This window comes from Hemitrygon akajei, chromosome 2 (genome assembly GCF_048418815.1).
Source record: "Hemitrygon akajei chromosome 2, sHemAka1.3, whole genome shotgun sequence".
Taxonomy (NCBI): domain Eukaryota; kingdom Metazoa; phylum Chordata; class Chondrichthyes; order Myliobatiformes; family Dasyatidae; genus Hemitrygon; species Hemitrygon akajei.
In genome coordinates, this window is record NC_133125.1 from 71,822,779 (window position 1) to 71,835,936 (window position 13,158).

At 48.8% G+C, this 13,158-nt stretch overlaps 1 protein-coding gene across 2 annotated transcripts in view; it reads right to left on the minus strand.

Moving 5' to 3' along the window:
- Positions 1–13,158, minus strand: part of LOC140737588 (paladin-like) — a 357,859-nt gene that overhangs the window by 317,707 nt on the left and 26,994 nt on the right. For both annotated transcript variants that reach the window (XM_073064040.1, XM_073064030.1), the window contains exon 3: positions 3,986–4,088. In XM_073064040.1, the coding sequence (XP_072920141.1) occupies positions 3,986–4,088 (103 nt within the window). The remainder of the gene's footprint in view (positions 1–3,985; positions 4,089–13,158) is intronic.

The window sequence follows — 13,158 nt, forward strand, 5'->3', positions numbered from 1 at the left end:
TGACCTGTGGTCAATGACCCTGGAATGCAATATTTGAATTGGTAAGGAATGAATATAAAAGCAAACACTTCAACTGTGCTACAGTAACGACTCAGTAAGAGGTTCACCACTGTGGATGCTAGCTGCCCCACAGACAAGGAGATTTGAAACAGGACTACAAGGAACTTGTGGCCAGCAGCAGAAACTCCTCTTTCACTGGTATTATTTTTACTATTCTTTGACTGCTCATGGAAGGTCAGGAAAACTCAGTAGACGTGCACACAGTTATCTTGTTGTTCAAGTTTATGTTCTTCCGTTGAGACAATAAAGGTACTTGTCCATAATTTCTCTCTGCATCTCCCTGATCATTATTACAAGGGGTGATTCTTTTAACAATCAGCGTACAGGAGAGAGATTGAAAATATAGCTGAGTGTTGTCATGACAACCACCTCTCACTCAATGTCAGCAAGACCAAGGAGCTGATTGTAGACTTCACGAGCCAGTCCTCATCAGGGGATCAGAGGTGGGGAGGGTCAGCAACTTTAAATTCCTAGGTGTTATTATTTCAGAAGACCTGTCCTGGACCCAGCACGCAAATGCAATTGTGAAGAAAGCACAGTAGTGCCTCTACTTCCTTAGGGGTCTGTGGAGATTTGGCATGATATCTAAAACCCTGACAAACTTCTATAGATATATAGTGGCTGCATCACAGCCTGGTATGGGAACACCATTGCCTTTGAATTGAAAATGCTACATAAGGTAGTTGATTCAGCCCAGTACATCACATGTGAAGCCCTCCCAACCATTTAACTTATCTACGTGAAATGCTGTCGTAGAAAAGCAGCATCCATTGTCAGAGATCCTCACCACCCAGGCCATTCCCTTTTCTCACTGCTACCATGAGGTAGAAGGAGATACAAGAGCCTTAGGACTCACACCACCAGGTTCAAGAACAGTTACTATCCCACAACCATCAGGCTCTTGAACAAAGGGGTTGACTACACTCAATAGCCAAAGTATTGAGATGTTTCTACAACCAGTGATCTCACTTTAAGGCTCTTTATCTTGTTATTTCCTGCTCTCATTATCTATTGCTATTTATTTATATTTGCATTTGCACAGTTTGTAGTCTTCTCCACTCTGGTTGGCTTTTCATTGATCCTGTTATAGTTACTATTCTATAGGTTTGCTGAGTATGCCCACAGGAAAATGAATCTCAGAGTTGTATGTGGTGACATATGTGTATTCTGATACTAAAATTCACTTTGAACATTGAAATCGAGCACCCATGTACCACTTATGCTGTCAACTCATTCCACACTCTCATGACCCTCTGAATGATGAAGTTTCCCCTCATGTTCCCCTTAAATTTCACACCTTTCATCTCTGGTGGTAGTCCCACCCAACCTCTGTGGAAAAAGCCAGCTTGCATTGACCCTATCTATACTCCTCAATTTTGTATATCTCTATCAAATCTCCTCTCAATCTTCTACATTTTAAAGAATAAAATTCTAACCTGTTTAATCTTTCCTTATAACTCACATCCTCCTGAGTCGTCAGCTTATTTTGAAAACAAGTTTGACATGTATTGGACTTGCTTCTATCCACGATGAGCATAAACATCCTCCTTTTGGAACTCTCCTGCTAGCAAGGATGGTGGGGTCTTCAGAAGCAGCAGATAGTTGAGTGTTAACTCTTCCAAATCATTGGGATTGGAGGATGCTTTAGTAATTGGATGACCATTGATAAAAGACTATTTCACAAAGGACTGTGCTGAAACCCTCTTCATCAAGATTCGGTACCTTCATGGAATTGAGGACCTTTCACACAGACCTCCATGATGTGAGCCAGCTGGGGGATTAGAAATCTGCTTAATCCCGTTTTGTAGAAGGACATCATTGATCCGTGAATGGTTCCACTTCTGAATGATTTCTTTCAACACCTACTCAACAAAGTCTGTCACATTATCAGAGTGCAATTCATGAACCTGTCCTCGCCTAGCTATAAAGCATCAAAGTACATTAACAAAGAAATCTGCGTCTAAAGAAGATGCCACTTCAATGTACAGCTAGACAGGTAAATATAACCCTGTAACTTTCACTGTAATTCTTCTGATCTCCTTAAAAGGTCTAACGTAGTTCACTCCATGCAAATGCTGGAGGAACTCAGCAGGCCAGGCAGCGTCAATGAAAAAGAGTACAGTCGACGTTTTGGGCCGAGACCCTTCAGCAGGATTAACAAAGGATTAGTTTTAATGGGTAGCTGATCAACAGTCCAGATTCATTGGGTTGAAGGGCCTGTTACTGTGCAGTATCTATGACTATGACATTAATGTTAATGTAACTTACAAAATTTATCTGCAGTGTGCATTTTAACATTACTGCTGAAACAATTACAGTTCTTAATTATTTACAGTAAACATTGGTTTTATTCACCCTTTTCCTTCGAAAATCATGTCATTTAAAGAGTCAACACTCAAATTGCATCCTTTGACCTCATCCCCCAAGATCTGGAACCACTTGCAGCCTCGCAGTTTAACTTGTCCACCTTGGATCTGAAGCCCTAGATCACAGTCATTCCCCACTTCCCAGCCTCACGATCATTCCAAGATGCATATCTCACTGTTTACTTGGAAGATTTTGCAGATGCCAGATATCTTGAGCAACACACACAAATGCTGGAGGAACTGAGCAAATCTGGCAGCAATCCAAGAAAGGAATAAACAGTTGACATTTCAAGTCAATCAGGGCTGATTGTCTCACAGTTTGCTGCTGACTACTGCATTTGGGGGATCACCCACGCAGCATACTTGTGAAACCGAGAGGGGGTGAGCAGCGATGAATATTTTGTCAACAAAAAAAATCAGACCATCCGTTTATGATAAAGAATTGGCTCTGACCTGTTGATGAAATTGAAATCACAATTGGTGTCAGATAATCTGCAATGTTTCACTGATTCAGGCTGGGTATTTGTGGTTTGCACACTATTTTGAATGGTCAGTGCTGCCTGCCCATTGGGGACCACTGCTCAATCATGTGGTATTTGCCTGAGGGTTCCTAACTTTGTTTCAAAAAGTGGAAATACGTATTCTTCCTGTTGAACTGAAACTGTTTGTTTAGGTGCTGCAAATGCATGGACAGTTTGCTTGTTACCTATGTTTATCGAACAGAACAGAATATTGTGAATGCTCTGTGGGTAAACAAAGAGCTTCTTGTGAGTTACACAATAAGGAGAAAGTAACTGCTACAACATGTCTCATGCAACCAAGCAAAGTGGCTAATGCCAAGCACTCCTGGCAGGAGATTGCAAGGGGGTTTTTGCTACAGAAATGCAGCCCATGAAGCCTGTGCTTTGGAGAAGCTTGCAATGCAGGTAAATGCCTGCACCTGTCTTTTGTTAATCCCATTCCCATTCTCATTACTTTCTAACCAAACTACCCTCCACTTTGATTCAACAATCCACCGCATACCAGGGGCAATTTATAACGTCCAATTAACTTACCGACCAACATGCCTTCAGAATGAGAAAGGAAAATAGAGCTGTACCAGGGAGAGTATACAAACTCCGCACAACCAATACTCAGTGTAAGGAGTGAAGCCAGATCGCGATGCTCTAACGTAGCAGTTCTGCTGGCTGCACCATAGTACCTCCTGCTAGCTTTCTGTGCCTCTCATTTGGGTGATTTTTGTCTTAGCCTGGATAAAATAGTGGCTAAGACGTATGCAAACGCTGTCAAAGATTAGGATACAAGTTTCTTGATAGGCACAAACACACCCAGAAATGGCACCACATTGTTCCCAGCTGCACCACATGAAAGAAGTTTCTCTAGGATTGTCATTAGTTGTTTTTCCATCTACTACATGGAACTTCAGGGACCATCTTGATCATCAGATCAATAAATTACGGGTTGGACTAATGGTGGTTTCCTAAATGCACTTTTTAGACGATATACATTTAGTACCTAAACCTCATGTTCAAACAAGCTTAAGAAAGGAAATGAGTTACCTGTACAAGGTAATGTTCAGGTAGACTGTCATTCATGCTGCCAGTGACATAGTGGGCCTTATGAAAGTTATCATGAACTTGAAATTCTTCCTTCATATTTGTCCTTAGGATCAAACAGAAAATATTGTTGAGAGGATTAAATGGCACATATTATGCTTAGCAAGAAAAAAAATGCTATAGCAGGCCAGTGATTGATAAGAAGCAGTCACTCACCTCTACCAGATACTAAGGACTCTCAGAGCTACAGTCATGGTTTACTTTCTCCTGCATTCCAAATGTTGCTAAAGGCTTTGTGCATAAAAGTTAAAGAGCAAGTTGGATGACAAAAAAATGTACAGTGCATAGACTGTTACTTATTGATCACAATTCCAAACAAACTCATCTCCAGCTTCCAGACCTCAGACTCAGCAACTAATCTAGAACTGGTTCCTCGACTTCCTGACAAACAGACCATTATCAGTTAGAATTAGCAACAACGTCTCACTAGATTCTGCTCTCACCTGATTTAAAAGTATGCTGATGACACCACTGTAGGGGGCCAGAAATCAGACAGCTTTCAGGAGGGAGGCAGCCAAGTGGCACAGCATCAAGACTAAAAGCTTTCTCTCAATGTCAGCTTCAGGAAGTCAGGTGAAGTATACTCTTTCGTGTGCATCACTGATGCTGAGGTTGAGATTGTTGATGCTTCATATTACCATAGAACACTACAGCACAGAAAACAGGCCATTCGGCCCCTCTAGTCTGTGCCGAAACTTTATTCTGCTAGTCCATGACCTGCACCCAGCCCATAACCCTCCAGACCTCTCCCATCCATGAATCAATCCAATTTATTCTTAAAACCTAAGAGTGAGCCTACATTTACCATGTCAAATGGCAGCTCATTCCACACTCCCACCACTGAGTGAAGAAGTTCCCCCAACGTGCCCCCTAAACCTTTCCCCTTTCACCCTAAAGCTATGTCCTCTCATATTTATCTCTCCTAATCTAAGTGGAAAGAGCCTACTCACATTTACTCTGTCTATATCCCTCATAATTTTATAAACCTCTATCAAATCCCCCCTCATTCTTCTACACTCCAAGGAATAAAGTCCTAACCTGTTCAATCTTTCCCTGTAACTCAACTCCTGAAGACCTGGCAACATCCTAGTAAATCTTCCCTGCACTCTTTCAATCTTACTGACATCCTTCCTATAGTTAGGTGACCAGAACTGCTCACAATACTCCAAATTTGACCTCACTAATGTTTTATACAACTTCACCATAACAACCCAACTCCTATACTCAATACTTTGATTTATGAATGTCAGGATGCCAAAAGCCTTCTTTACAACCCTGTCTACCTGTGACACAACTTTCAAGGAATTACATATCTGAACTCCCAGATCCGTTTGTTCCTCCACACTCCTCAGTGCCCCATCTTTTACTGTGTATGTCCTAACCTTGATTTGTCCTTCCAAAATGCAACACCTCACACTTGTCTGCATTAAATTCCACCTGCCATTTTCTGGCCTATTTTTCCAGTTGGTCCTGATCCCTCTGCAAGCTTTGAAAGCATTCCTCGCTGACCACAATGCCTCTAGTCTCAGAGTCATCAGCGAAAGCCTCACCAGTAGTTTGTCCTGGGTTCAGCGATGTAGATGCTGTAGCCCGGAAAGCACACCAGTACCTCAACTTCTTCCGAAGGCTGGGGCAGCTCAACATGTCTACAATAACCCTTACCAATTTTTATTGCTACACCACTGAAAGCATCTTATCCCAAAGCATCACAGCGTGGCACGGTAACTGCTCAGCCCATACCCACAGTAAATCTCAGGGAAAAGTTGCAAATGCAGTCCAGTCTCACACAAAAAACACAATCACAGGCTCCACTCCATTAACTGTCTACCCTTCCTCTTGCCTACCCCACTCTCCCCACTTTTTTGAGGTTGCCGTTCTCCCCCCTCCCCACCCCTTACATCAGCCAGAATGTACAGTACCACCAAACTCAAGGACAATTGCTATCCCACTAAAAAGACTCTTGAATGGCCCTCTTGCATAAAGAACTTCTGATGTCTCAATGTACCCTGTCACGGATCTTGCATCTTGTTCAACAAACTCTGTTCCACTTTCTCTGTGACTGTAGTTCTGCAATGTTACTGGTTATCCTTTTGTACTGCTTGGATGTATTCTGCAATCATTTCTCTGACTGGCTGGCAAACAGAGTTTATCTCAGCACATGTAACATAAAATAAATTAATTATCCATTAACAAACCAATTACAGTGACAAAGTGGTAACAATCTTATCTCTAAATTCAAGATGGGTTCAAGTTGTACTTGGGCAGAAAATGGTCTGAATCTCAAAGAGGTGTGAACCGATACTGAACTTGCTTTGTGGATCCAGAACTGGCTTGCCCACAGAAGGCAAAGAGTGGTTGCAGACGGGTCATATTCTGCATGGAGGCTGGTGACCAGTGGTGTGTCTCAGGGATTTGTTCTGGGGCCCCTTTTCTTCGTGATTTTTATAAATGACCTGGCTGAGGAAGTGGAAGTTTGCTGATGACACAAAGGTTGGGGGTGTTGTGGATCGTGTGGAGGGCTGACAGAGGTTACAGTGGGACATTGATAGGATGCAAACCTGGGCTGAGAATTGGCAGATGGAGTTCAACCCAGATAAGTGTGAGGTGGTTCATTTTGGTAGGTCAAATATGATGGCAGAATATAGTATTAATGGTAAGACTTGTGGCAGTGTGGAGGATCAGAGGGATCTTGGGGTCCAAGTCCATAGGACACTCAAAGCTGCGCAGGTTGACTCTGTGGCTAAGAAGGCATATGATGCATTGGCCTTCTTCAACCATGGGATTGGGTTCAAGAGCCGAGAGGTAATGTTACAGCTATGTAGGACCCTGGTCAGACCCCACTAGGAGCACTGTGCTCAGTTCCAGTCACCTCACTAAGTAAGGTGTGGCGACCCACTTTCTGCGCAGGCGAACCAGCTCACAAATAGCCTGCGCGCGGGGAGAGACTTTGGTAATGCACCTCTGATGTCATTTCTGCCCGGAGAGGGCGGGCAATAGGGATTAAATGCCAGCGCCGCAAAATTTGAATAAACTAGTCTCGAAGCGACTTACCAACTGCGTGTCGTTATTTCTATCTCTGTACGTAGTACATCGCTACATTGGTGACCCCGATGGTCCAAACGGGATTTGGACCAAAGATGACTGACTCTTCATCTGTTCACACAGTTTCGCTAAAGCTGCCAACTTTCTGGACACTGCAACCACGCGTGTGATTTAGACAAGCAGAAGCCCAGTTCCAGATTCGGCAGATATCCTCTGATTCCACGCGTTACTACCACGTGGTGAGCGCCCTTGACCAGGAGACGGCCGCCCAGGTTGCGGATTTCATACAGTCGCCCCCGGAAGAAGGCAAATATGAAGCATTCAAAGCGCTGCTCGTAGGGTCCTTTGGCCTCTCATGGTGTGAGCGGGGTGCCCGCTTGCTTCACCTAGACGGTTTGGGAGACAGGCTGCCGTCAGCATTGATGAACGAGATGCTGTCCCTGGCTGACGGACACAAGCCCTGCCTCATGTTCGAGCAAGCGTTCCTGGAGCAACTGCCTGAGGACATACATCTGCTGCTGCCCGACGCAGATTTCAGTGACCCCTGGAAGGTGGTGGCCCAGGCAGATGTGCTGTGGAAAGCCAAGAGGGAGAGCATGGCGTCTGTCAGTCAGATTACCAAGCCACGCGCCCAACAGCAGACTAAACAGCAGGGGGGCGCACACAACACAGAGGCAGGAGTGAGGAGGCCAGTGAACAGTGGTGTTTCTACCACCAGCGGTGGGCACAGAAGCCCGCCGTTGTCGCCCACCCTGCAAGGGCCAGGACAGCCTCTTGTTTGTCTGGGACAAACAGTCGGGACGCCGCTTCTTGGTCGACAACGGAGTGGAAATCAGCGCCTTACCCCCGACGGGGTACGACACCCGCAACAGGAAGCCAGGACCCACCCTGAGGGCCGCAAACGGCAGCACAATATGGATCTATGGCACCCACACAGTGCAGCTGCAGTTTGGCACCAGCCGGTTCATGTGGGACTTCACACTGGCCGCCGTGGCCCAACCACTCCAGGGGGCGGACTTCTTGCGAGTTCACAGCCTGCTGGTCGACTTGCAAGGGAAAAGACTGGTACATGCCGAGACTTTCCAGACGTTCTCCCTGGGTGAAGCCAAGTTGCCGGCCCCACACCTGGACTCCATCACGCTGTCGGACAACGAATTCACCAGAATCCTGGCGGATTTTCCATCGATTCTGGCACCGCGTTTCACGGCAGCCATGCCCAGACACGGGGTACAGCACCACATCCCGACCCAGGGACCACCCCTCCACGCCTGCGCACAAAGGCTCTGCCTGGCGAAGGAGGAGTTCAAGAGAATGGAGGAATTGGGGATCGTACGGAGGTCCGACAGCCCATGGGCCTCCCCCCTGCACTTGGTGCCCAAAGCAGCCGGGGGCTAGAGACCATGCGGCGACTACCGCAGACTGAACGAGGCTACAACTCCAGACCGCTACCCTGTGCCGCACATACAGGACTTTGCAGCAAACCTGCATGGGGCTGCAACCTTTCTAAGGTAGACCTCGTCCGGGGATACCATCAAATCCCGGTGCACCCTGATGACATCCCCAAAACAGCACTCAATACCCCGTTCGGCCTGTTCGAGTTCCTCCGAATGCCGTTCGGCCTGAAGAATGCCGCACAGACATTCCAGCGGCTAATGGATGCGGTGGGCCGCGACCTGGACTTTGCGTTCATATACTTGGACGACATCCTCATAGCCAGCAGTAGTCGCCAGGAGCATCTGTCCCACCTCCGCCAGCTCTACTCCTGCCTGAGTGATTTCGGCCTCACAATCAACCCGGCCAAATGCCAGTTCAGTCTCGATACCATTGACTTCCTGGGCCACAGGATTACCAAAGACGGGGCAACACCTCTGCCCGCCAAGGTAGATGCGATCCGCCACTTTGCCCGGCCCAACTCGGTCAAAGGCCTGCAGGAGTTCGTTGGTATGGTGAACTTCTACCACCGTTTCCTCCCCTCAGCAGCCCGTATCATGCGCCCTTTGTACACCCTGATGTCGGGTAAAGACAAGGACATTACTTGGGATGAGGAGGCCGTGGCCGCTTTCGTTAAAGCCAAAGAAGCCTTGGCAGATGCTGCGATGCTGTTGCACCCCAGAACGGACGTTCTGACCGCTCTCACGGTGGACGCATCCGACACAGCAGTCGGTGGGGTGCTGGAGCAACTCATCGAGGGGCGCTGGCAATCCCTGGCGTTCTTCAGCAAGCACCTATGACCACCTGAACTCAAGTACAGTGCTTTCGACCGGGAGCTGTTGGCACTATATCTGGCAATCTGGCATTTCAGGTACTTCTTACCCGTTCACGGACCACAAACCGTTGACCTTTGCATTCACGAAAGTGTCCGATCCCTGGTCGGCTCACCAGCAGCGACATCTGTCCTACATATCCGAGTACACGACGGACATCCAGCATGTCTCGGGAAAGGACAACGTCGTGGTGGACGCACTCTCCAGACCAGCTGTCCAGGCCCTGTCCCTGGGGGTGGACTATGCAGCACTGGAGGAAGCGCAACAGGCAGACGACGAGATGCCCAGCTACAGGACCGCAGTCTCGGGTTTGCAGCTGCAAGACTTTCTCGTAGGCCCAGTTGATAGGACCCTCCTGTGCGACGTGGCTACCGCCCAACCTCGCTCCATCGTCCCAACAGCTTGGCGGCGGCAAGTTTTCAACTCCATACACAGTTTTGCGCACCCATCTATCAGGACAACCATGCGGCTGGTCTGCAGCAAGTTCGCGTGGCACGGACTTCGCAAACAGGTCGGCTAATGGGCCAGAATGTGCACACAGTGCCAAATAGCCAAGGTGCAGCGGCACACTAAAGCCCCGCTGCAGCAGTTCGATCCCACCCACCGGAGATTCGACCACATTCATCTGGATATCGTGGGCCCCCTACCGGTGTCCCGAGGCGCACGGTACCTCCTAACTATGGTAGACCGGTTCACAAGATGGCCAGAGGCGGTCCCACTCACTGACACATCTGCTGATTCCTGCGCGCCGAGCGCTGATTGCAACTTCGGTAGCACGCTTTGGGGTACCGGCCCACATTACCTCCGACAAAGGCGCCCAGTTCACCTCCAGCCTGTGTTCGGCTGTGGCCAGCCTGTTGGGAACGCAGCTACACCACACAACTGCCTACCACCCACAGTCGAACGGACTAGTGGAATGCTTCCACCGTCACTTGAAGTCAGCTCTCATGGCCTGCCTGAGAGGACCTAACTGGGTGGACGAGCTTCCCTGGGTCCTGCTTGGAATCCGCACAGCGCCCAAAGAGGATCTGCACACCTCGTCGGCCGAGTTGGTGTGCGGCGCACCCCTGGTCGTCCCAGGAGGGTTCATACCAGCCCCAAGGGGGCAAGAGGAAGAACCCACAGCAGTCCTTGCCAGATGACGCGAAAGGCTCGGCAACCTGGCCTCCGTACCGACTTCACAGCACGGATGGACCCCGACCCATGTACCCAAAGACCTGCAGAACTGTAAGTTTGTGTTTGTACGAAGGGGCAGACACCAGGCACCGCTACAGTGGCTGTACGAGGGGCCGTTCAAGGTGATCAACAACAACGGGTCCACGTACGTTCTGGACACCGGGGGAAAGAGGAGGTTTTCACGGTGGACCAACTCAAACCAGCCCATGTGGACTTGGCGCAGCCGGTCAAGGTTCAGACACCGCGGCGCAGAGGCAGACGACCAAACAGAGACTGATCCAGACTGTGGACATTGGGGGGGGTGTATCGCCGGTTCTGTGGGGGGGGGGGGCTTATGTGGCGACCCACTTTCTGCGCAGGTGAACCGGCTCACAAATAGCCAGCGTGTGGGGGTAGACTTTGGTAATGCACCTCTGACGTCATTTCTGCCCGGAGAGGGCGGGCGCTAGGGATTAAATGCCAGCACCGCGAAGTTTGAATAAATTAGTCTCGAAACGACTTACTGACTGCGTGTCGTCTCTAGCTCTGTATGTAGTACATCGCTACAAGGATATAGAAACTATAGAAAGGGTGCAGAGGAGATTTACAAGGATGTTGCATGGATTGGAGAGCAAGTCTTATGAGAATAGGTTAAGTGAATGCAGCCTTTCTTCCTTGGAGCAGCAGAGGATGAGAGGTGACCTGATAGAGGTGTATAAGATGATGAGAGGCATTGATCATGTGGATAGTCAGAGACTTTTTCCCAGGGCTGAAAAGGCTAACACAAGAGGGCACAGTTTTAAGGTGCTTGGAAGTAGGTACAGAGGAGATGTCAGGGGTAAGTTTTTTTATGCAGAGAGTGGTGAGTGTGTAGAATGGCCTGCTGGCGACAGTGATGGAGGTCAATACAATAGGGTTGTTTAAGAGACTCCTGGGTAGGCACATGGAGCTTAGAAATATAAAGAGCTATGGGAACCTTAGGTAATTTCTAAAGTATGTACATGTTCAGTACAGCATTGTGGGCTGAAAGGCCTGTATTGTGCTGCAGGTTTTCTATGTTTCTATGACCAGCATCCTGCCTCCTCTCAGAGTGGATATTAAAGCTAATGCACACTCATATCCATGAAACTCTCAAAATAAGACCATAAAACAAAGGAGCAGAATTGGGATATTCAGCTCATTGACGTTGTTCCACTATTTCATCATGGCTAATTTATTATCCTTCTCAACCCCATTCTCCTGCCTTCTCCCGTAAGCTTTGATGCCCTGACTAATCAGGAAACTCTCAATCTCCACTTCAAATATACTCAGACACTTGGCCTCCGCAACTGCCTGTGGCAATGAATTCCACAGATTCACCACCCTCTGGCTAAAGAAATTCCTCCTCATCTCTGTTGTAAATGGAATGTTAGCATTCCGTTCAAGAGGACTAGAATATCAATGTAAGGATGTAATGTTGAGACTGTGGCGGTCCGCACACGGGGCTCAAACCGCCATCGGGAACTGCAGGCAGACACGTGGCCCACTTGTGGTGGACCTTCCGGTTACGCTGGTCGCAGAGGCCCATGGGAGGGGGTATTTAAGCGCGTGAGTTTGAGTTAGTAAAGCCATTCTGAATTCAGCTCTCTCTGCCTCCGTGTGTTCCTTTCGTAGCGCTTTGCGTGCCACTACATTGCTGACCCAGACGTTCCAGACGGCATCTGCAACCAGCGACTCAGCAACCAGCCATGAGTTCGAGCAACTCGCACAGCGCAGTCTCTCTGAAGCTTCTGACTTTCTGGGCCACTCAGCCCCACGTCTGGTTCGAGCAGGCTGAGGCCCAGTACAATATCAGTGACATTAAACGACACCACACAGTGCTACTACGTGGTCAGCGCGCTCGACCAGGAGACGGCAGACCAGATCATCGACTTCCTACGCCAGCCACCAACGGAGGACAGGTACACTAAGCTTAAGGCACTCCTGATCCATACCGTCGGACTCTCCCGCTGCGAACAGGCCATGCGGCTCCTCCTCATAGACGGTCTGCAAGCCATCCGAGCTCATGAACGATATGCTGGCGCTCGTGGACAGCCATAAGCCGTGCCTTTTATTTGAACAGTTGTTCCTCGAGCAAATGCCAGAGGACATCCGCCTCCTCCTCGCGAATGAGGATTTCAGCGACCCACGCAAGGTCGCGGCTAAAGCAGACGTCCTATGGGCAGAGCAAGCAACGTGGAGCTGCCTCCATTGGCCTAGCCATGATCGCGCACCCCAAAGCCCAGGCCCCGCAATCGAAGCCGTCGGGACCCACAGGGGAAAAAGACGAAAGTTCAGAACAATGGTGTTTCTATCACCAAAGATGGGGCTCAGGCACGTGCCGCTGCCGTCCACCATGAGCTTTTCCGGGAAACGCCAGGGCCAGCCGTCGCTAACAGCTACGACGGCTGGCCACCGAGACACTCCGGGTGGCGCTTCCTGGTAGACACCGGGGCCGAAATCCGCATTCTTCCCCCCAGAATATGGACACTCGTAACGTGGCCCCAGGCCCCGAACTCACCGCCGCAAATGGCACCAGTATTCGGATGTACGGCCTGCGAACTATCACACTGCATTTCGGGTCCAGCCATTTCACTTGGACTTTCACGTTGGCAGCAGTGTCACAGCCACTACTAG